General features: G+C 31.5%; 8 protein-coding genes and 1 long non-coding RNA gene across 18 annotated transcripts; 2 read left to right on the top strand and 7 right to left on the bottom strand.

Annotated features, from left to right (window-relative positions):
• Nucleotides 1–734: 734 nt before the first annotated feature.
• Nucleotides 735–1,961, bottom strand: mRpL43 (mitochondrial ribosomal protein L43). Of its 2 annotated transcripts, none has more exons than XM_033347442.2 (4): nucleotides 1,814–1,961; nucleotides 1,472–1,578; nucleotides 1,185–1,390; nucleotides 735–1,113 (listed from the first exon to the last, which is right to left on the bottom strand). In XM_033347442.2, exons 1-4 carry the CDS (start codon nucleotides 1,948–1,950, stop codon nucleotides 988–990), a joined length of 576 nt encoding a protein of 191 aa, XP_033203333.1. In that variant the 5' UTR covers nucleotides 1,951–1,961; the 3' UTR covers nucleotides 735–987. The 2 variants fall into 2 exon arrangements, with proteins under 2 accessions (XP_033203333.1, XP_076480721.1); XM_076624606.1 differs by having other exon boundaries at nucleotides 1,472–1,624; nucleotides 1,814–1,943.
• Nucleotides 1,962–2,243: 282 nt separating this feature from the next.
• LOC117164348 (uncharacterized) lies at nucleotides 2,244–3,232 on the bottom strand. The gene is made up of 3 exons (XM_033347302.2): nucleotides 3,227–3,232; nucleotides 2,622–2,928; nucleotides 2,244–2,470 (listed from the first exon to the last, which is right to left on the bottom strand). Exons 1-3 carry the CDS (start codon nucleotides 3,230–3,232, stop codon nucleotides 2,244–2,246), a joined length of 540 nt encoding a protein of 179 aa, XP_033203193.1.
• LOC117164403 (uncharacterized) lies at nucleotides 2,250–5,736 on the top strand. Of its 2 annotated transcripts, XM_076624598.1 has the most exons (7): nucleotides 2,250–2,329; nucleotides 3,547–3,584; nucleotides 3,679–3,995; nucleotides 4,153–4,587; nucleotides 4,662–4,859; nucleotides 4,926–5,235; nucleotides 5,306–5,736. In XM_076624598.1, the coding sequence occupies exons 2-7, from the start codon at nucleotides 3,566–3,568 to the stop codon at nucleotides 5,623–5,625; spliced, it is 1,599 nt and encodes a 532-aa protein (XP_076480713.1). In that variant the 5' UTR covers nucleotides 2,250–2,329; nucleotides 3,547–3,565; the 3' UTR covers nucleotides 5,626–5,736. The 2 variants fall into 2 exon arrangements, with proteins under 2 accessions (XP_076480713.1, XP_033203316.1); XM_033347425.2 differs by lacking the exons at nucleotides 2,250–2,329; nucleotides 3,547–3,584 and having other exon boundaries at nucleotides 3,843–4,029.
• Nucleotides 5,701–7,324, bottom strand: LOC117164407 (aldo-keto reductase 1B-like). Its single transcript, XM_033347436.2, has 5 exons — nucleotides 7,070–7,324; nucleotides 6,592–6,877; nucleotides 6,142–6,533; nucleotides 5,914–6,065; nucleotides 5,701–5,836 (listed from the first exon to the last, which is right to left on the bottom strand). Exons 1-5 carry the CDS (start codon nucleotides 7,136–7,138, stop codon nucleotides 5,788–5,790), a joined length of 948 nt encoding a protein of 315 aa, XP_033203327.1. The 5' UTR covers nucleotides 7,139–7,324; the 3' UTR covers nucleotides 5,701–5,787.
• Nucleotides 7,325–7,547: 223 nt separating this feature from the next.
• Nucleotides 7,548–9,765, bottom strand: LOC117164406 (aldo-keto reductase 1B-like). The gene is made up of 5 exons (XM_033347433.2): nucleotides 9,560–9,765; nucleotides 8,320–8,799; nucleotides 8,017–8,223; nucleotides 7,794–7,942; nucleotides 7,548–7,712 (listed from the first exon to the last, which is right to left on the bottom strand). Exons 1-5 carry the CDS (start codon nucleotides 9,632–9,634, stop codon nucleotides 7,670–7,672), a joined length of 954 nt encoding a protein of 317 aa, XP_033203324.1. The 5' UTR covers nucleotides 9,635–9,765; the 3' UTR covers nucleotides 7,548–7,669.
• A 227-nt stretch (nucleotides 9,766–9,992) lies between these two features.
• Nucleotides 9,993–12,877, bottom strand: LOC117164409 (uncharacterized). The gene is given in 3 exon segments (XM_076624603.1): nucleotides 9,993–10,106; nucleotides 10,764–11,638; nucleotides 11,640–12,877. Coding segments are annotated over 2 exon segments (831 nt in total). The 5' UTR covers nucleotides 12,428–12,877; the 3' UTR covers nucleotides 9,993–10,106; nucleotides 10,764–11,595.
• LOC143303623 (uncharacterized) lies at nucleotides 10,190–15,127 on the top strand. The gene is made up of 2 exons (XR_013060132.1): nucleotides 10,190–10,622; nucleotides 14,983–15,127. It is a non-coding gene; the product is annotated as an uncharacterized LOC143303623 (long non-coding RNA).
• LOC117164347 (tRNA methyltransferase 1) lies at nucleotides 13,496–17,881 on the bottom strand. Of its 6 annotated transcripts, none has more exons than XR_013060131.1 (8): nucleotides 17,637–17,879; nucleotides 16,628–16,795; nucleotides 16,434–16,550; nucleotides 16,166–16,360; nucleotides 15,898–16,095; nucleotides 15,381–15,529; nucleotides 15,185–15,289; nucleotides 14,401–14,907 (listed from the first exon to the last, which is right to left on the bottom strand). XR_013060131.1 is itself a non-coding variant. In XM_033347301.2 (7 exons), the coding sequence occupies exons 1-7, from the start codon at nucleotides 17,706–17,708 to the stop codon at nucleotides 15,256–15,258; spliced, it is 933 nt and encodes a 310-aa protein (XP_033203192.2). In that variant the 5' UTR covers nucleotides 17,709–17,879; the 3' UTR covers nucleotides 14,949–15,255. The 6 variants fall into 6 exon arrangements, 3 of the variants coding, with proteins under 3 accessions (XP_076480717.1, XP_033203192.2, XP_076480716.1); XR_013060129.1 differs by lacking the exon at nucleotides 14,401–14,907 and adding an exon at nucleotides 14,949–15,119; XR_013060130.1 differs by lacking the exon at nucleotides 14,401–14,907 and adding an exon at nucleotides 14,949–15,111.
• Nucleotides 17,882–18,155: 274 nt separating this feature from the next.
• LOC117164404 (aldo-keto reductase 1B-like) lies at nucleotides 18,156–21,690 on the bottom strand. 3 transcript variants are annotated; one of them, XM_033347430.2, is made up of 7 exons: nucleotides 21,434–21,690; nucleotides 20,777–20,877; nucleotides 20,029–20,196; nucleotides 19,455–19,571; nucleotides 18,712–19,119; nucleotides 18,451–18,599; nucleotides 18,156–18,369 (listed from the first exon to the last, which is right to left on the bottom strand). In XM_033347430.2, exons 2-7 carry the CDS (start codon nucleotides 20,849–20,851, stop codon nucleotides 18,327–18,329), a joined length of 960 nt encoding a protein of 319 aa, XP_033203321.1. In that variant the 5' UTR covers nucleotides 20,852–20,877; nucleotides 21,434–21,690; the 3' UTR covers nucleotides 18,156–18,326. The 3 variants fall into 3 exon arrangements, with proteins under 3 accessions (XP_033203321.1, XP_033203320.1, XP_033203322.1); XM_033347429.2 differs by having other exon boundaries at nucleotides 20,777–20,891; nucleotides 21,434–21,676; XM_033347431.2 differs by having other exon boundaries at nucleotides 20,777–20,867; nucleotides 21,434–21,675.
• Between the last annotated feature and the right edge of the window lie 217 nt (nucleotides 21,691–21,907).

Here is a 21,907-nt window from a genome sequence, read left to right as displayed (position 1 = left end):
TTAATGTCTTGTATTTAATATTTTTTAATTCAAATAGTAAAGATTAATTAAAATAATTGATAATTGTATGTCTCATAGAATGTATAGAATATATTTTTATGTTTGATATACAAAGTTTGCACGTGTTAATAAAAACGCAATTAATTGCTCTAAAAAACAAACTACATTCTTAGGTTGTTGTAGAAATTAAATATTGTAATAATAATAACATAACTTATTTAGAATGTAAAACTATTGGTCACACGTGCAAGGTAAAGGGGTCACTTAAATTGGATATGAGTTTATAGATTCATCTACTCAACAAGTTATGGCGCTATGTATAATATCACTATTCAATTTTTATACAAAAAATGTTAAGATATATTTTTATGTAGTAATGAATATATAAAGGGATATACATAAACAAAACAACAAAAGGAATATGTGGCTGTCACTGTAATTTTGACAGTAACATAAACATAGTCAACAACAGTATGAATGCTTTATTATAACTCTCCTCCTATCACATATCAAAAGTATTGTGTATATATATGTGTATGTATATATATGCTAGTCAATAATATACTTCCATCAAACGAATATAAAGCACAAATGAAATTGTTATGTCATCGTGCAATCTGAATTATATATAGAGAATGTATATTTGATAATTTAAATAAGTACGTTAGTTTCATGCAAAATATGATACCATATGCATGCAAAGTTTATATATACCAGTAAATAACACAAGTATATTTGTAAGCTATATATATTTATTTTACAATAGCCATAATCTTACAACGATTAAATGATTTACATGATCATTTGACATATGTACATAAAGGTTTTTATTTAGATATTAAACAAATATGTTTATTAGATTTCTTGTACTATCACATAAATATGAACAAACCAAATGTCATTTTAAAAAGTTATGGCAATATTGATTTAATGTCCAGTATATTTGATTAAAAATTTGTAATGACTAAAAATGGCTGAAACTATCATTTAATTAACACTTTTTTGAACTGGAATTTCTTCGCTAAGCTTTTCAGCTTCTTGCTGTTCTTCAAATAATTTAATTAATTTTTCTGTTGCTGTTGGTTTCAATTTAATAGCTTCACCAATCTTTTTCTAAAAATGAATAAAATATACATATATGTATAATAACAAAACATATAAGTGGGAGAAGCTTTCATATTTACATCTGGAAATTTGACTTGATTCAAAGATGGATCTTTAAAAGTGAATGGTGTCCAAGGTCCTTGAATAGAAGGAAAATCTGTATGCCATAATTTAAGTAATCTGTAATCTGGGCCATTATGATATTGAGTCTTCAATAATTCCATCCATTGTATAATATCCTGCCTACTATAATCAGCAACACATATCCAATGTGTTTCTCCGTTCACTATAATTTACATAAATATTTTAATATTATCTTTTACCATTTAAAGTTTTTCTTAATACAATAAGTAATAAATAAACTTACAATATTCTGCTTTTAGAATTGGATTTCTGTGCCTTCTTGGTTTAACATATACTACGACTCCAGGATTTTGTTTTGCATAATCAATTAAATCATGTTCCAAAAAACTTCTGCATATGATAAAAATGTAATAAATATTTTTATGTAGGTACATATCTATGTACATACAACCGGCATGGGATATTGCAGGTTATGTTCCAAAAAAAAGATATAAACAATGTGTATTAATGCAACAATTATGACTCAAAAGAGACAAATTCAGAATTTTCGCCTGTCATTGCCTCGATACATATGTAATATAAAAATTTAATTTTAACGAAGAAGTTGGAGAAGGAATTCTCTTACCTCATTCCACGACTACCACCGTGACTTTTACAAAATTTTATAGTTATTCTTTGTAACTGACACACATAACGTCCGACACCAATGCCAAAAGGTGCACGCAAAAATCCAAATTTTTGAAATAAATGTTTATTTGACATATTTGCAGATGAAAGTACTCTTCACCTTCATTGATTCCACACAGTATCGTGTTTCGATAAACATATACATACATACACATATACAGACATACTTACCTACAGGCTAATCTTTTAGGAAACAAATTGAGAAACTTCTAGTGTTATATATGTATATTAAAATAAGACTATTTTTCATTTTGTGTTTTAATATGTTTTTTCTACATTTATCCGAATTTCTCATAAATTTTTAAATGTTTCCGTCGAAAGCGAATTTAACCTACGCGACTTTAGTATCAAAGGAAAGATCATGATATTTAACTATTGTCGAACCATCGTGGTTCAATTACATTACATTTCACCGGTGGTAAAGGGACGGGTATCATGGAAGGCAACGACGTAGGTAAAAATTCTCCTGGCCAAAGATGAACGGCATCCATGAACAGAAATCCAATGAGGATTCCATGCATAAGAGGAGCTAATATTCTTAATAATCTACTTCTTGGCGGTTTTTGTGGCCACACAAAAATTAATCGAGATCCATCTATCACAAAAAGAAGAAAAAGTTTGAATTTTTATATAATTTATACAATTATATAATTCGTGTATTTAGTTTTATATAACTTTGTGTACTAGTGGATTTAGAAAATAATAGATATGTGTGGTAGAATATGCATGGAGTTCAGAAGCTCTACTTGTGTTGCGACGGATAATAGATGATTTAACATGATGGGGACTGACGCCGGGAGGAGCACTAAATATTCCATTTCCGCTGCAAGTCTTTCTTTTTTTATAACTAAATCTGCGAGCACCACTTTGTCCATACAAGATACGATCTTCGAAATTGCGTTCGTAGTTGGCTCTAATAGAGCCTGTAATTGTACTTCCGGTGCTATCCTGAAGAGATGTGCTGGTTCCAGTCAACAAAGAATATTTATCGTCATCCGTGTCACGACTAGTCAAATCCTCCGTTCTTCTATTAAATAAAAATTCATTTGCAAGCTAACTATCAAATTTATCATAAATTGAATTTAATTTAATTTCTTAATTTTATTAACTCTTGATTAAGTCGAGAAGCAACATTGCTATCCACTTCGATTTGCTCCAGATTTCAAACAGCGCAATATATTTTATATCTTTTCCCCAATAAGTAAATTAAACAGATCTAATACATTTTGTACAATACGCAGGGACGTTACGTTAATGCATGTTGATTTTCGTTGCGCGTAAGATTGTCAAAAATGATTGAAGATATCAGAGAAAACATACGTCCTTGTTCGATAGTTTTTTTTAAAAATACTATCATTGCTAATTTCAATCTATGTGTTATCGGCGAGAATGGTAATTAATACGGAAATATGTTATTCAACTTGAAACTGTCAATAACAAATATATAACAAATTAATGTTCACATGTAATATCAAAATTTCAAAGATAATGTCATCAAAGATTAATGTCGTTGTAATTTATTAGTTTAAACGCTACGTAGCATACAAATAACGTCAGAAACGTTTAAAAAGTTTTGCATAAAAAATGATAATATTTTACTTGTGACTACGGATCTAGTGTACATATTGTCATTCAATTTTGGCCTTAAACGAAAAATTTTATTTTGGACAGAAACTACGCCTTAAGAATCATGACGTCCCGATGTAAATGTAGGTGATACTTAAAATAATTACTTCATAAATTATGCAGACAAAATATACGTTTGATAAAGCGTCGTTCGACTTTCTTTTTTTTTATTTCTAGGTCCGAAATCAGACACGAAGGCGAGCGAACATTCCTCACCCTATTTAGAAGATATCACAATGAAGATAAAGGAGCGACGTTGCGATCTTCTCGGTAGACAGAAATATTTAAAAGAAAAGATTACGACGATGGAACGATCGATTCCTGCGTTAATAGCGTACAATATGTGGATGTCGAAAAATTGCGACGACGCGCCGTACTGTAAAATTCGCAAGATTATGAAGATGTTCGCTCCTTATCCGGACCAAACTGAAAAACTTCTCGAAAGTCTGAAGAATACTGTGAAGGATCTGAACAATGAGACCGAGGAGTTGCATGTACGGAACGATTGAAATTCAGCGTTTAATTCGGGTAAATCTTACCAGCGTGCTTGAATTATCGCTAAAAAATTTGTCGTTTCCTAAATGTACCTGCTCTTTTGCATTATATCTTCTTATTTTAAACGTATAATAATAAAAGTCAATTTAATCCCAGGAGAAGATCATTCAAGCGGATGTTAAATTGGAAGAGACAGAAATGGAATTAGAATCTTTGGAGCTTATAAATAAGGAGATGAACAACAAGTTGAAAGATTTGGAGAAAGAAGTACGGTGTCACACTAGTCCGAGTCTTCACTCGATACATTCCGAGGATTTACTTTGCTTAACGAAGATTCGTCAACTGGCTGAGGAAGAATTAAATCTGAAGAATTGTATTAAACAATTGGAAAAGAAGGAGACGCTTTTCAAGGAACATATGGATCGATTATTAACGTCTAAGGAGTATCAAAATGTTTGCACTCGAAAGAAAGTCGTTAGCTGCATTCCAGATTTAAATGGTAGCTGGAAAGGAATATGTTACGTGCCAAAAAAATGTTTATTGCATAAACAAAATGAATCAAAGAAAAAACAGGAAGGGAAAGCTGTCATCGTTAGTGAAAATTATATATTTAAAGTAGAATAATGTGATGAATTGATATATTTTTTATTTCCATATTCTTACAGCCACAAAGTGACGCAATAATTTCTACATCGAAGCAGAATATTGAAAAATTGGATCAAGAAACTGAGCCTGAAGAGCCTAAGGGAGAGATCGAGAAAATGTCTTCCTGGATATCGAATTGGTGGTCAAATAACGAAAAATCGGAAGTTGCATCTCAAATGAGAAGCGCAGATACTCGCACATCGTTTGTTGCGAATAATGTACAAAAATTTATTTCATCGTTATAACAAATTCTTCACTATCATTCATTTTTTGATATTTTATAGGTACTAACTGAAAAATTAACTACTGCTACAGTTAAACCCAGAATTCAGTCGCCCACTACCCAAAAAAAATCGAACGGTGAGAAAACAAGCGATGATGAGCAAATCAAATTGTCAAAGCCCAACTCGAAGTCAGCGCAGTGTCATCGCCCTTGTTTTACTCCTCAGGATCTTGAATATGTTTTGAAAAAAACTTGTGTAGGAAAACATATTCCTCCTTGCAAAATCCCTTGTAACAAACCTATCAGAAGTTATGCTACATCTTCAAGGAAACCTTTCTACGAGCTACCACGTTATAGAATGGCAGATCATGGTATGTGTATGTACAATGTAGTAAGTTCTTTAATGAGAAGGACAGAAACTAATATGAAAATAAAATACAGGTATTCGAACAGGGTGCAAACCATACGTACTACCTTGTGATCTCAGAAATCCCTGCGATATTAGAGATCCTTGTGAAATTTGTCCATCGACGCCCTGTCCACGTCTAGTTGGAAGCTGCAGGTGTAATTGCAGGGGCAAATGTGCCCGTGGGTTATCCAACGCAGCATGTAACTGTAGCGATGATCCGCTGGGTCCTTCCGGGGAATATCAACCAATTGATTCAAAACAGTTGGCTGAAGAGGACAGTGAGGATGAATTTTGCGAATGTTGCTCATGCGGTTGTGAAGACAGTGATGAATCATTGTGCCAGTGCACCTAATCGTAAGAGTTATTTAGTGTTCCATTTGTTATGACGTAAAGTTAGACTAAAGGGATTTCATGAAAAAAAGCTTAATAATTTAAAAAGAAATATATTTCATTATTCATGGTTTATAATATAATATTAAAATTCTGTTTATTAGTGTTGGTTTATAGAATAATATTAAAATTCTGTGTTGTAGGGGAAGTATTTGTGGTGACTAAATCTGAAACTAAGTCAAACAAATAATTATGAAATGAGGAAGTTTCAAACATTATTTTTTATATTAAGCAATTTTTTAATACATACTTTTCAGGTCTTAAGCCAACTCTTTTATTACAATTCATACTATTTATTGTATCCATATCCTCTGAACTTAATTCAAAATCAAAGATATTAAAGTTTTCTTGTATTCTCGATTTTGTTACTGATTTAGGAATCACTATGTGTCCACGCTGTATCTATTTAATAAATTTCTTCTTTTTTAATTTGACTTATGAATGTGATTAAAGAGAATTTTGTCATTAAAATACATACTTGATATCGCAGTACTACTTGAGCAGGAGTTTTTTTGCATTTGGTAGCTAGCGCTGTAATTGTTGAGTCTTCTAACAGTACAGGCTCATCAACACTAAGACCTGGCTTAGCAAAAGGACAGTAAGCAGTAATAAGGACTCCTTTAGAATTGCAAAAGTCACACACTTTCTTCTCAATTAAATATGGATGGCATTCAATCTGATTTGTCACTGGTTTTATTGTACAGTTAGAAAGTATTCGTTCCATTTGTTGATAATTGAAGTTGCTTACTCCAATGTTCTTTACAAGACCTTTCTTTACAAGATTCTCCATTGCATGCCAAGTATCGACATAATCGGTATCATCATTTATAGATTTATCATCAGCATCTTTAGGGAATGGATCATCACCAGCTGTAAAAAGAAATATATTTTATTTATTAATTAAGCAAAAGCAAAGATTAAAACTTACGCTTGAACCCCATTGGTGTATGCATCAGGTAAAGATCGAGATATTCAAGCCCAAGATTATTCAAAGTTTTCTTTAATGCAGGTTCGACTAGATCAGGTTGATGGTTCGTGTTCCACAATTTACTCGTGATAAAAATATCTTCCCGTTTAATAACGCCTTCTTTAATTTTTGCGGCAACTGCTGCACCGACCTCTGGTTCGTTTCCATAAACGGGGGCACAATCTAGATGCCTGTAGCCGATGTCAATGGCATCTTTTACTGCTTGAATCACTTCATTCGGCTTGGACTATTTGACATAAAAGTGTGAAATAAATTACTACAGATGAACGTAATTAAAAAATGGTTCAAATTTCGAATTTTTTAAATAATCTTGATTTAACATTATTAAAGTTACACTGACAAAACCAAAAACATATTTAGTAAAACTTAAGCAAGTATTATGTTATAAAAAATATTGTCTTTTTAAATTGTAACGTACCTGCCAAGTACCCAAACCAAGAATGGGACAAGTATTGCCATTATTAAATTTCACGATTTGTTGTGCCATCGTCACATGTGCATTCGAAATAATACATTAATGAATTGACGCGCAGCGTTAATCGAAGCTCCTATTTATTTTATATGGTACCACACATTTATTATTTTCCACACTTACAATAAAATGGTAAAAGATATGGATATGACTGAGAGTGTTGCATATATACAACTAAGACTGTATAACAATGCATGACGGTGAGCGATACTTCCCTTTCCCCTGTGCTATCTTTTTAGGCAATTTCTCAGCTCTGTGGTGTAATTCTTTATCTGGCTTTATCAGTTTATCAGAATGATTCTGACAATTTGAAGTTGCTTCGTCATATATACCATTATTTCAAGCTGTTATACCCTTTTCCACCTTTCCCTTATGGGAAAAAATTTTGAGTATATGATGCATGGGAAATAAATGTATACATATATTTATTAGAGTATAGTTTATTTTATACGAATTTCACTTAGAAAATGTACAGAAGAAAAGAGTATTGTAAAGATTACAATGAAGGTAGTTTGTACATATTGGTTTTTAACTTAATTCGATTGCTTAGAATGGAATGTGGAAGGGATAGTAAGGGCTGGGCTCCGTGCTGAAAAAAATACAAATGACAATATCAAAAGCAAATTTTATAAGAATTACATTCATGAGTAAAAAATATAAAAATATTTACCCAAACATTGGACAGATCCTGCCATTGCAGTCAAAGGTATCAATGTATGCAATGTCTTCTGCGGAAAGTTTAAAGTCGAAGACTTCACTATTTTGAGCAATTCTTGATTTTGTAACTGATTTAGGGATAACTATGTGACCACGATCCAACTGAAAGAAAAATAAAAATTGTATTATAATGTTTACCTGTGAATATAGTTCATGAATGAAATATTAGCATATACCTGGTATCTAATAAGAACTTGAGCAGGTGTTTTATTATATTTCTTCGCAAGTTCACCTAATTTTTTATCATCTAACAATTTTGGATCATCTGGCTTAGCCCATGGTCTATCAGGTGATCCAAGGGGACTGTAGGCAGTAATAAGAATATCCTTTTGTTTGCAGAAATCAGAAAGTTTTTTTTGAGTAAGATATGGGTGGCATTCAATCTATAAATGTACAATTATATACATTATAAATGTACTATTCAATATAAAAATGCATTCATTATACATCACTATAAATTGAATGAAACTTATATTTACTTGGTTTGTAACTGGTTTGATGCTGCAGTTTTTAAGTAGCCTGTCTATTTGTTCAGAATTAAAGTTGCTAACACCAATATTTTTAGCAAGTCCTTTAGATACCAAAGCTTCCATAGCTTTCCACGTATCTACATAGTCTACATTGCTAAGAGCAGGACTATCATCAGCATTCTTTGGGAAAAGATCATCTCCCTCTTTGTATGCCATTGGCCAATGAATTAAGTAAAGATCCAAATATTCAAGACCCAAATCTGATAAAGTCTTTTTAATAGCAGGTTCAACTAAATCTGGTCTATGGAAAGTATTCCATAATTTGCTGGTGATAAAAAGGTCCTGCCTTTTCACAATACCCTCGGTCAGCTTTGCTTTAATAGCAGTACCTACTTCTTTTTCATTGCCATAAACATGGGCACAATCGATATGTCTATATCCGATATCAATTGCATCCTTAACAGCCTGAGTAACTTCTCCAGGTTTGGACTAAAAAATGTATAAGTTATTATTTAATTGAAAAAGATAAATTACAACAACTTGTGCAATAGATATACAAAGTAGAAATATATTTGTAGTAAAAATAAAAATCATGTTATATAATCTTATTTTCCACTTAAAGTCTTAACTGATATGATATCATTTATGTGTATTATTTTTGATAAACTTATCTTAAAATGTGCTTAAATGTGCACTTCTATTGATTGGAAATAATCGATACAAATACATATGAAGTTGAAAGTACAAAGTATAAAGATAATGAAGGTAGCATATAAAATCTAGTTAACACAAATATAAAAAAATATAGAAAGATCTAATAGTTCTATAAATATTAATGTGATGAAAGATTGGTTTTTCAGAATATTTTGTTTGCTATTCTCATATTTGAAATTTTAATTCATTAAATGTCAGAAGATGTAGAGACATAGAAAACGTTATAATGCTGTTGTCATAAAAACAACTAAGAGAACCACTACATTCTAGATACAAGGGCAAATCGTTCATCCATTTGGAAAATTCGAGAACATCATAGAAACATATTACATCTTATTGATATGTCAATGTTGCAGATATCTTATACTGCAGATTTCAAATAGAAAATTATAAAAACATTGCGAATGAAATTCATTAATCAGTTGCGCAAGAAGAAATTCGTCATATATATCGTAAACAACTTTATCTACATTCTTCTTGAAAATAAAGGATTAATTCTTTGATGTTTAATTACTATATCGGTAATAGTACTGACCTTCCATGTACCAAGTCCAAATGACGGCACTTCGTTGCCGTTGTAGAATTTTGTCATCGGTACGTTTAGAACCATTTTGATTATTTTTTATGTTTTATACGAACTTTCTTACTTGAAACACAGGGTACGTATTTAACACTGGTATTATATTTTGATATTCGATACACTGTCGCAAAGTAGCGCCGGCAGCACAATGCCGGTAAATTCGCTCAGCTCCTTTTATAAATATCCTACATTAACCCTTGTACCCCGTCCCCTTCACCGGAGGCAGACCCGTATACTCGTATATCGGAGGATGAAGCGTAATTTACTGTTTTGTTTATGTTTTGTTTTATATATCTTAAAAATAGATCGTGGTTAAATGATTAGAAAACCCCTGACGAAAACAGAATATACTTTTCTTAATATCATATATTTCTTGTTACAACTTACACGTTACTAGCTAATAGCCAGCATAAAATTTTTTCTTCTAATATTAATAAAATATCTCATCCTTCTATGCTGTATTTGATTTGTAAATGTATACTTTGACTGCGAATGTTTACACCTGAATTTTAAAATATGTGTGTAAATATGTATGAAATTAATGTATCTTAATCTGCATTCTATTTTTCAAATGCTAATATTTTGTTGCATTTGAGGTATTCACGCAATTCACGCAATTCACGCAAAGGTTATAAATTTTATAGCTAGAAATACATAAATATAAATACAAAGAAGAATTTTATCTTGTGGACCCCTAAAAGTGTACTGTCCTGTTCTACGAGATTTTTCTGCGCATGCGTTTCGCAGCCTCTGATATGTGCGCGACCTTGCATAATAAAACTTATGTGTTGTATAGAGGAAGTTTTCTATGTATTTGTAATTTGAAGCGTAGTGTTGCGACTCCGGTAAATTCGTTACGAGAAACGGGCCTTATGGAAAATTACAGAGTCCGTTATGAGCAGCAAGGAACAGTTCACAATCCCTTGATCACTAAGGATGAATGAATGAGTTACTCTTATAACAGAAATGGATCGTTCTCGAATATTAAATAAAATTTAAAATGTCATTGCACTTGTCGGTAAGTGGACAACTTTCTAAAACTTTTATAATTTCCAAGTACATATATCTAATCACGATCAATGATTGTATTTTTAAAATGTTTATATTCAAAGACTGGACCAATAAATAGGAAAGAATAGCATGTTGTATATTTACTTACGTATGAATATATATTTTTTCAGTATGTGAACATTGAAATACTTCAGGTGTTCATAACGTTTAATTTAATTTAAAATCGATCATCGTGGTCCTTTTACACTTGTTTTTCATTCTTATTCAAATGTGCAGTAATGGTACAAACAAAAACATTATCGATATTTTGTTTTGTTGAACAATACGCATGAGCTTACGTGAATAAGCTTATTATGAGAGCATATGAATGAACAATAAGTGTTCAAATACTTCAGCAGGAACACTTCTCAGTTGAACACGTTTAAACTCATATCTAGCATTGAAAAATTTATTAATAGAAATATCTTATATTCTATATATATACTACTATAATTAAACATACGTGCTTATATTTAGGAGACGTACATAATTACTAAACTGAGAGAGCGCTCAAGCTCGATTATACATAGTTTTTCTGGGTCTATCGCAGAAATAAAAAATACAGAACATTTGATATCACAGTATTGAAAACAGTGCCAGCTGAATTCAGCTACGTTATTGCTTCGATAAATATTTCACATTTTATAAATAGAAATAAAAATTTATAAGTAGAAATAAATAGAATAAAATGCTTCTGTTAAATAAATCACGCAACATATAGATTATATTATTGCAACGCATTACGGAATACATTTTTCTATCAAATAATCGGCCAAGTTAAATAGATTTACCGATCTTATAATTGATAAATGTATCGATCAGATTAATATCATGTATGTGGCATTCATGCATGTATGTGGAAAAGTAGATAACAATTTGAACAGAATAATACAGAATTCGCGCTTAGCTTATAAATATATGCAAATAAAACTATCACAGTGTTATTTTCTACTGATTAATTGATGTACGACACCTAAGAACGTCAGGTAAAAAATGCTTACAGCAATAATACATACAAATCGCCAGCCATCCATACCAGAGCAACCAATAGAATTTGGTACAGAGATCGCTGATACAAGTATAGTACACAGACGTTTCGTAAAACTTAGGTTCCTTATTTGTATAGTTTGTCAAATTCGTCACATTATTTGTACATTCATCTTTTCTTTTATAAAGAATACAATTCATAATATCTTTTTTACAATAATCCTTTAAATTATTTTTAATCATTAAAAAATTGTCTTTTGGGTTGATCTCGTTGTTAAGTACAACGTTAATTTTTTGTTTGTATGAAAACCAATTGAACGTATTGTTTTCATCGTAGAGATAAGAAGACGTCTTTACCTTTCGGAAAATTAAGAATTTTACAATAACCTTGATTTTTTTCTGAAGAACCACTTTGCTATATCCTTTATTTGCCGTATCCACGGCCGCATTCAGTTTAAGACGTCTGTTTCGATAATTGTTCTCTTTCTTGACAGTTTCCAATAACAATTCCAAGATTAACAAGTTGAAAAATTTGGTCTTGAAATGCATAAGGTTTTCTAGGTCGTTTTTTAAGATTTGCAAACATCTGTCGTCGAATATGTCCGTAAATTCATGGAGGTGACTTCGATCGTTGATTTTTAGGACTATATAGCTGATTATCGTCAGAATAAAATTCATTACCCTGCTTTGAATAGTTTGTCCTTCTTTTAAGACGGTTGATATTTCTTTAAGCTTCCCGTAGGATAGAAACGAACCGTTGTATTCGTTCGTATATTCCAGCATCATGGTCGTTCACGAAATCGATAATTTCAAAAATTTCGATATTATTATTCTGCTTTTGTTTCAAACTGTAATTCCGCTCGTTCAAGTTATTTTTAACACTTTTTTCCTATATGAAAATTAATCGACGGTTGGTTACGTAATCGATTCACAATTCACGTTCAAAAGAATTACTTAAAGGATAATTTAAATGAAAGTATCGTTGATTGTGCGCGATTCCAAAATGTCATCAACAAGTAATGGTGTTATTACTCTGACGATATTTTTGTTTACGTTCAGTCGGTGGAATGTTAGGAATGGACACAGTATATGTGAGTATATCAGACTGACATAAGTGATCATATTCATTGTAATAAACTTTATTGATCTAAATACGAACTAAACTTACAAAAGGTTCAATACATAAAAAACATAAAAAAAAAGAGATATTCAATAAATAATCATAAGTGAGAACTTATATGGAGAAATTATTTTCAAAGCCAGAATCTTGAAACGGATGACTTCGAATCGGGGAAGAAGTACGATTATTGTGCAGGCAAAGATCTTCATAAAATGTAGAGTTCCTACGTGGATTTCCGATATCGACCGTGTCCAAGTGTTCTAGAGAATTCCATGCCTTACCAAAAAAACTCTCCTCCGTTGTGTCATCTGTCCAAATGAATTCTGCGTTGCCTTCCGCATAGGAAAGAAACGGTTCCGCTGAAATTTTCTTTTTGATCGAGGAAACGTGCTGTTCCAAAAATTCCTCTTTTACCTGCTCCTCGAGCGCCAGGAACGATTTCAACGAATTACTGATCATGTTATCCATCGAAACGAAGCGGTTAAACGAATCGTTTGCATTGTTAGTTTGGTCGATCGGTTCCACGGACGTGTTCAGTTTCTCTGATTCATCCGAATTGAATATGGAGTCTCTCATTAGAATCGGCACGTCTTCGTATTCTTTATGCTTCAACGCGATGCTGCTGAACGTAATGACATCCGGTATCGAGGACAGAGAAGTCGTTGCTCTCGTGTGGAAGGAGGAATTGCTTGGGCGTTTGCCGGCTGTTCGCGTAGTTTTAATGCTGTTTGGCGACTTATCGAAGGCTACCATGTTCTTAATCGCATCGCGGCATTCTTTCACCTTATCGAGCATTCTAGATCTCCAGGAACCGCACTGAACCATCGTGGATGACGAGATGTTTGATGACGATAGCAATCTATTGCAAGTTGGCGAACTGCTTTTGTTGGAAAATTTCGCGTTCCACCTATAAAAGCCATTTAATGATCGCGTTCAATGTTCGTGGCGTTTATTTCACCGAGAAAACTGGTATTGAAAAGAAAAAAAACAACATTTCAAACACGGTAGTTTATGAAACTTACGCTTGAGCGATATGATTCATGGTGTAATTTCTTCGTTCATTTAATGGCAATATAATGAATACGTGACCGGCAATGGGCTAATAACAAATAATTTCGAGGTGTCGCTTTTACCGTAACAATGATCGCTCGAAGGTCGTGCTTGAATTTACCAAACATTGCGATACGAAATTCGAGTTAGAGCATGTACCTACGTATGTGGTATATCTTGTCAGGTAAATTTTTCAAATTTTTTGAAACGAAAAATCGTTGAAACCGATTAGCGAACCGATAGTGGAAAAATGTCACCGCAAAATTATTGGGTAATATTATGTTTGCGCGTAAAAGACTCTGTTTATGTGATGCGTTGAGCAGATATAGAAAAAGCAATTTTGCTTATTGGTGAAGTGAATTATGCTGAAAAAGGGCTCTCGTCCACAAGAGCCTTTGTTGTTTATTGGCCTTGAAGAAGTCTGCTCCGGAATTCCTAATGAGTATAAGACATGGCCTTTTTTTTGAATGGAATCTTTGTTAATCTAGGCTAGCACTACTGTAGAATTCTATAGTCTATATTACGAAGTTCTCTTATTTAAAGATGCGAAGCAATCAATGGAGAACAAAAAAAGGTATATTTACAGTGCTTACAGAAAGTATACACGATTGTATTTATTATGCATATGAATTAATTTACATATTATAATTAATTAGCTATGTTAGAGTTCTAAGCATATTAGATTTCATAGCAATTAGTAGTACTTTCATATGACTATAAAAAGTTGGTACTATGAAAATGAAATGTATAATACTATAGGATTTGCATTCTCATTTCGTTAGATACTATTTTCATTCAAAATACATCTTTCCAAACAACCTTCAACTTCGTTCTAGTCCGTTGATTGTATTTCCGCTTACAGTATTTTGAACGATTACAGAAACAATAATCATCACTGCGTCATCTATCCTTGAAACAGAAGTTTCCTTTTATAGTTTCGAGAATTGTTCTCATATTGATTGTACGTGCTTCGCTGCAGTGCAAAAATGTATTTGCGTTGCGAGAATCAGAAACTACCTTATTTTTTTATTTCTGTTATTCAATGTTGTCCTAACCATTTAAATGAGTTATTAGCGATTCGCATTTTGTAACGATTCTACAAGAAAAAAAGAGAATGAAATACTTTCTGCTTGACAATTTCTTCTTTTGATGCAATTTTATTTACTCGCAGTATATACACTCTTTAATGAAGGTTAACATTGGCTGAATGCGATTAGTCTTGTCCGTGACAGTGTCCACATTATTACGTATGATGTCATGTCGTCCGGAGCATCGAAATTTTCCATGGCATTCAATAAATCTAATTGACTAAATAAGGGTCAAACAAGTACCGAATTACACCGTGGGATTATGTAAGTTCAAAGGGGATATACCTTACTATTAATTTATACTGAATCTGATGAGCTATTTCCTGTCATTTTACTTGTTTGCAATGAAACTTTTATTATTCGAACGGGTAGTACTTATGCCCCTTTGCACTGTAAAAAGGAGTAGAAATAACATTACTATCTCTTTGCAGGATAACAAGAATAATTAATTTACAATTTAATGGACCATCGGGATGCTTACTCTCCAAATCGTGCAACACGTTGATGCGTGCCAAGTTTTGCTATAGAGGCCATTTCCTCATCCGTTAAGGAAAAATCAAATATATTCATATTTTCTTTCAATCGACTCGGTGTTACTGTTTTCGGAATGATAGCGATTCCTTGTTGCAACTGGAATATTTCGATGGAAAAAAATTAAATTTTATGTCTGTAGATAAACGGATCGATGTCTTAGTAAATTCCATTTTAGCGATATAGCCTGTGTTAACGAGCAAAGGATCGATTTACATATACATACGTATGTAATCGTATAATGTATTCATATGTGTAATCGTATGTGTATGTCTATTACTAAACTTATCTTTACTGGTGGAAATGGCCCAAATGGTAGGTTGCATTATCGTTAAACGAAATATCGAAATATATACAAAAGTAGCTATACCCGCAGAACATGAAATAGTACTCTCCACACAGTATTTAAATAAGATAGTTATCTCTAAAATGATAAAAAATATTATAACTAGATATTATTTACTTACGACATATCTTAGAGCAATTTGTGCTGTCGTCTTGTTATACTTTTTAGAAAGCCCTACTAACACTGGATTGTCCAAGAAAGTTGGTATTCCCGCCCTATTACCTGGTTGTCCTAGCGGTGAATATCCGGTTATCGTGATATTATGTTTTTGGCAGAACTGTATCAATGGTTTTTGATCCATATTTATGTTCACTTCGACCTAATGGAAGTAATAAATTTTAAATTAATTGCGAATTAATTACACAAGTAGTGCAGAGAACAATTTGTACCTGGTTATTTACAGGCAGTATCTTGGCTACAGCAAGTAAACGAGTGATCTGTTCCTGATTGAAATTACTAATTCCGATACTACGAGTTAATCCTAATCGCACGCACTCTTCCATCCCTTTCCATGTTTCGAGATAGTCGGTATCCGACATCAAAAGTGCCCCATTTGCGTCTCTGGGCATTAAATCGTCTCCTTCCTAAAAAATACTTAGTACATTTTTTAAAATGCCCATTAAACAGGTAATTAAAACGTATTGAATTAGAACGAACCTTGAAGGCAAATGGCCAATGAACCAGATAAAGATCTACATAAGTTAATCCAAGATTTTCCAAAGATTTCTTACATGTTGGAACTACGCTTGACTCTTTGTGGAAGTTATTCCAGAGCTGTAAGAAATGTTATATGAAATGTCTTCATCTCTGATAAAAAATAAAATTTAAAAGTTTTAAATATATTTAATTACTTTAGTTGTAACGAAAAGATCTTCCCTTTTCACAGTTCCATCCTTGATCTTCGCTTGAATTGCCTGACCAATTTCTTTCTCATTTTGATAGAAGAACGCTGTGTCTATGTGACGGTATCCTAGGTTTATTGCCTCTATTACAGCTGCTTCCACCTCTCCAGCACGGGACTGGAAAGGTACAAAATTTAATCCACTTTATTACTGCTATTACTCTCGAAATTTTATATCTCACTCTCATTTTAAGTAAACATCTAAAAAGTAAACCGTTACAACGTTTTTAGAACATCTTTATGAATAGAATCGAAAGTATAAATCACATATATCAATACCCGAGCTGCGGATATTTATGCAAATTTGCATTTTGTTAATATAATTATAATTAAAAGAATGAAATTTCATTAGAGATTTACTTAAATTATTACTTTACTTCGCTAAATGTTATAACGAATATTTTGCTATTATGCTTTATTTATATAAAGCAATTATATATATATATAGGGTTAGGTATATTTTTATATATATATATTATATATATATAAATATAATATATATATTTTTATATATATATATATAATATATATAATATTATATTTATATATAATATATATATTTATATATATATTATTATATTTTATATATATATATAAAAATATACCTAACCCCAATATAATATATATATATATATATAAATCAATTATATTACTTTATACATTATATGTATTTTTATGCCTTAACATTTTCTATAAACGTGTAGACATTCTTGGTTTATCAATAACAATTCCATCATATTTTTCTCAAATTTAAGGAACTTTTTGACGATAGTACAATGCGACTGCGTCAAAAATGAGTCAGAATTAAGGTGCGAGTATTTTGAATAAACAACGCAACGTGGTCAAGTGGTGCTTTCAAAAGAATTTGTTGAAACTTTTCACGTAGATGTAATCATAATGTACGATCGATATCTGCTTCGATTATTGCGTCTTATCTTTAAATATGTATAAATACGTACCTGATACGTACCAAGACCAAAAGCAGGCATTTTATATCCATTGGAAAGCGCAAGAGACGGTATTTCAGCCATTACTAATTATAGATTTTAAGTAAGTCGTCAAAACAATAGATCTCGTTGGTGAATTTTTGTCAGAAAATTCCGCTGCCACTTGTAATCAGATGTAAAGTGCACAATATTCTAGAAACTAACTGATTGAACTGTATCGTTGAATCTTCTATTCATACTATTCTACTCTAAGTAAATCATTATATAACGATAAAGATGACGCGAAACAATTCTAGCCAAGATTAGATAATTGCTCAATATTATTACGATATTTCAAAATGTTATCAAAGGTTATTTTTTGTTTTCGTTAACGAAGAAGACAGCATTTGTTTTGATAATAATAATATAAATCTTATGTATATAACTTGTTATCCTATGCCGATATACGAAATATGACGATATATATTTCGGATTCTTAGTTTATGAATATTGAAGAAAGGTGGTAGATATATACATATTTTTAAGCAGTAGTTCTTTTTATAACAATGATTTATTAAAAATAGAAGTAATTACAAGCATAAACGAAAATTACATAGAATATATGTTCTTATATATATAATATACGTTTAATAAAACAAAATGCTTAACGAAATATTTCATAGAATAAGACAGTTATGTAAAATAGTGAATCTATTTTCTCTTTTAGAATTCTATAGTGAACGGATAGTCCTTGTGTCCCTTAAACCTAAATGTAAAACTTTGTTGTAATTAAAATGTAAAAACAAGAAATATGCACGTTTAATCACTGTATCCGCATATTACTTACTCTGCAGCAGGACAAATACGAATTCCGCGGTCAAGTGTATTGATGGTTGCAATTTCCTGTGATGTTAACTTAAAGTCGAAGATATTGATGTTTTCCTTAATACGTTCCTTCGAACTAGACTTAGGTATAGGAATGGTACCAATGTCAATCTATTGATAGAATAATTATTTCAATTAAACGTTTGAAGTCCATTGCAGCACATTAATTACTTTTAAAAAAATGCTCGTTTCATAAACATCTTTTTATATATTTACACATTACCAAGTATCGTAAAACAACTTGCGCCGGAGTCTTCCCATACTTTTTGCTAATCGCGATTATTTCTGCTGCTTCGATGGTAACTTCTGGATCGCCAGGTTTCGCCCAAGTACGCTTAGGAGAACCGAGTGGGCTGTAAGCCGTGATAGATATGTTACGTTGCGTGCAGAAATCACGTAGTTTTTTCTGATTTAAGTTTGGATGGCACTCCACTTGACACATGACAGGCTTGATTTGGGCGATCGATAAAACACGATCGATCTGTTGGGAGTTAAAGTTGCTAAGACCTATACTTTTAGTTAATCCCAGCTTTACACATTCTTCCATAGCTCGCCACGTATCGAGATAATCCACGTCTCCATACATGGGATTACCTTTCTCATCGACTGGCCACAGACCTTCAGAATTTTCCTAGGATTATAATGTTTCTACATAAATAATGCAATCATTTCTTTCAATTATTTTTCAAGCTTATTATGTCGATACCAACTTGTTGAACGGAAAAACGAATTAATAAAGTCATTCGGATGATAATTCTTTTTACAGATCTACCTTCTTATATACAGTTTTATTTTTGTTATATCACATTTTAAAACTAAAATTAAATTATATCGTATTTACAGTTTGGAATAAAGAATGTTCTAACTGAAATTGATTGGTCTTAATTTCCTAATAGTAAAAAGCTCTGATTAAGAGACAATCCAGTCAACAGATTTGGAATGCATAGTCAAGTTATGAAATCTTACATCAAATCCCATGGGCCAATGAACAAGATAAAGATCAACATAATCGAATCCAAAATTTTCAAGTGATTTTTTGCACGCTGGTACTACCAATTCTTTCCTGTGCATCGAATTCCATAACTGAAAGTACAAAAAAGTTAGTGTTGAGGTTGATTGATAGAATAACGAGTGGATGAATTTGTAATAGAAAAATATATTGAAATAAATAGAGGTATAAGTATAAGTATAGTGTATGCTGATCCAGATCCTCACTCTTACAGTGTTACAATACAATAGAAGCAATACAATTTATAGCAAAGTATATTACCAAAAAGTTAACCTTGTAGCTCTAGCTGAAGGCTACAAGAAACAGCAATAGAAATCTACATATAGCTCTTTTGTTTCTAGATCTTGTAATCCAAAATATAATTTATATACAAGGGCACAATAATATAGATCGAATTTTTTGTATCACTAAATTCTATTCTCTTCGTAACAGTGGTAAAAGAATAGGTGTAGAGTTTTTCTTGAAGTAATTACTTCAACAGTTAGTAGCAAAATTAATGCCTAGAAACTTTGTCATTAGGCAGAAAATTACCTTTGTCGTGATAAATAAATCTTCTCGTTTTACCACACCCTCGGCAATTTTATCGCGTAGAGCTTTGCCAATTTCCTTTTCATTGCAGTAGATATAAGCACAATCAAAATGCCTGTAACCGGCATCCACCGCATCTCGCACTGCTTGTTCAACAACACCTGGATTGTCCTTAAAAAATTTACATGAAAAAATTATCATTCAGTGGTATATATATTATCATACTCTGTCCGATCTTAAAAAATTTACATTTGAGATTTGTGAAGAAAATTTTGTAAGGTCCTTCCTGTTGAAAGAAATACTTTAATTGCTGAAATCATGAGATCTATGAATAATTCAAAGCTTTAAAACCACTATTTTGTCGTGTCATATAATGTTATTGTGTTTTTCTCCATTTTCATCATTCTCCATTATTAATGGAGAGAACTTGACTATAAAATAGTGATATGTAATAATTTACAATACGATAAAGAACTTTCAAACATACCAGTTTAATAATTTTGTAAGTAAATTAGTCAGTAAATGACAAATAATAACTTTTTTTACATTGTTTTCTTTTATTTCAAATATCTTATTATACTTTATCTTTATATCTATCTATACTTTATATACTTTATATCTATCTATTATTATACTTTATGTTAACTAGAAATCTGTCAAACGTCTCTTTTAGAATATAAAGTAAAAGATTTGGCCGATACTTTCATACATCTGTGCATTATCATATATTATTTTTAAACAAAATACTCACTCCAGCTTGCCAAGTACCAAGTCCTAAGACAGGGATTTTTTGTCCATTACTTAAAGTATGCATAGGTACAGCCATCCTTTAACAGTTGTTACTGCAACATGCTATATCAATCACTCTAAAATTCACATATTAGAATGAACTGAATTTATAAATGTTAAGATAAGTTCCCCCCACTTAACAACTTACATATCATATGTATGTTAGTCTTCTGATATGAAGCAAATTATTATATAATTAAAATTATACTGTTGGTTGATTTGGTATATAATGTATAATGTATCTTCCTTTATGAATATACAAATTGATTTTATAAAAATTATTGCAAATGAATATCATATGATATTATATAACAAAGGTATTAATTGTAAGATAATACAGTATTAATCTGCATACTGGGTCGTTCCCAATCAGTAATTTCAGGTTTTTCATTTTGTCTATATCTTTGTTTCAATTTCGTTTTGTTTAAACAGTTTAAGATAAGATATACACAGAAACGTAAAAAGGTTATGCATAAACTTAAATGATTCAGTATGCAAACGACATTAGCAAAAATAAGGTTGTAAACGAAGAATTAGGAATATTGGCAAAGCAAAATAATTCAACAGTATATAAAATACGGACACATGCATATATTTTATATGTTATTTTATATATTACCTCATAGAGAATGTTCAGAACATATTTCAAAATCATCGAAATCGAGCTTTTCGGCAAGTTCACCAATATGGTGGTCGTTTTCAAGTTTCCTGTGGTTTTTGCACAAAACCATTAGTGTCGTTGCATTTCTGTAATGAATGCATGCCCATGCATGCATGTACAATACCCTAATGACACTCTTTTCATGAGAATCCATCCTTATAATGAAATGTAGCAATGATCTAATATTATTTATCATGATGCTACATAAAAAAATGTTTACATACATGTATCTTACATAATATGTTCACTATGGCTTTTTTGCCCGATATGGTGTATCCTATGTACCTTGTATTACCATTAGTATGTCTTTACATACACACGCAATTTAAAATAATCAATCATCAATAGTCAAATCAAGTTAATTTCACAATAAATAAATATGAGTTAATTTATTTCTTTATGTCAATAGAAGAAATATAGTTTGTCATAGCA

The sequence above is a fragment of the Bombus vancouverensis genome, chromosome 15 (assembly GCF_051014615.1).
Source record: "Bombus vancouverensis nearcticus chromosome 15, iyBomVanc1_principal, whole genome shotgun sequence".
In the NCBI taxonomy this organism is placed as follows: Eukaryota; Metazoa; Arthropoda; class Insecta; order Hymenoptera; family Apidae; genus Bombus; species Bombus vancouverensis.
This window is presented reverse-complemented; position numbering and strand designations above follow the sequence as displayed.

Coding starts and splice junctions, on each gene's coding strand:
- mRpL43 (XM_033347442.2), bottom strand. CDS start 1,950: ATGTCAAATAAACATTTATTTCAAAAATTTGGATTTTTGCGTGCACCT. Junction 1,391..1,471: donor AATTCTAAAAGCAGAATATT/GTAAGTTTATTT, acceptor TGTAAATTATAG/TGAACGGAGAAACACATTGG. Junction 1,114..1,184: donor ATCAAGTCAAATTTCCAGAT/GTAAATATGAAA, acceptor ATTCATTTTTAG/AAAAAGATTGGTGAAGCTAT.
- LOC117164406 (XM_033347433.2), bottom strand. CDS start 9,634: ATGGTTCTAAACGTACCGATGACAAAATTCTACAACGGCAACGAAGTG. Junction 8,800..9,559: donor TTGGACTTGGTACATGGAAG/GTCAGTACTATT, acceptor TACATTTTTTAG/TCCAAACCTGGAGAAGTTAC. Junction 8,224..8,319: donor TCAAACCAGTTACAAACCAA/GTAAATATAAGT, acceptor GTACATTTATAG/ATTGAATGCCACCCATATCT.
- LOC117164403 (XM_076624598.1), top strand. Junction 3,996..4,152: donor ATGAGACCGAGGAGTTGCAT/GTACGGAACGAT, acceptor ATTTAATCCCAG/GAGAAGATCATTCAAGCGGA. Junction 4,588..4,661: donor AGGAAGGGAAAGCTGTCATC/GTTAGTGAAAAT, acceptor ATATTCTTACAG/CCACAAAGTGACGCAATAAT.
- LOC117164347 (XM_033347301.2), bottom strand. CDS start 17,708: ATGGCTGAAATACCGTCTCTTGCGCTTTCCAATGGATATAAAATGCCT. Junction 16,096..16,165: donor TACTGCCTGTAAATAACCAG/GTACAAATTGTT, acceptor TACTTCCATTAG/GTCGAAGTGAACATAAATAT. Junction 15,530..15,897: donor AAATTGCTCTAAGATATGTC/GTAAGTAAATAA, acceptor GAAATATTCCAG/TTGCAACAAGGAATCGCTAT.
- LOC117164407 (XM_033347436.2), bottom strand. CDS start 7,138: ATGGCACAACAAATCGTGAAATTTAATAATGGCAATACTTGTCCCATT. Junction 6,534..6,591: donor TACACCAATGGGGTTCAAGC/GTAAGTTTTAAT, acceptor TTCTTTTTACAG/CTGGTGATGATCCATTCCCT. Junction 5,837..5,913: donor GTTGGCTTAAGACCTGAAAA/GTATGTATTAAA, acceptor TGTTTGACTTAG/TTTCAGATTTAGTCACCACA.
- LOC117164348 (XM_033347302.2), bottom strand. Junction 2,471..2,621: donor TATTATCCGTCGCAACACAA/GTAGAGCTTCTG, acceptor TTTTTGTGATAG/ATGGATCTCGATTAATTTTT.
- LOC117164404 (XM_033347430.2), bottom strand. CDS start 20,851: ATGGCTGTACCTATGCATACTTTAAGTAATGGACAAAAAATCCCTGTC. Junction 19,120..19,454: donor ATTGGCCCATGGGATTTGAT/GTAAGATTTCAT, acceptor TTATAATCCTAG/GAAAATTCTGAAGGTCTGTG. Junction 18,370..18,450: donor CGTATTTGTCCTGCTGCAGA/GTAAGTAATATG, acceptor TTTTACATTTAG/GTTTAAGGGACACAAGGACT.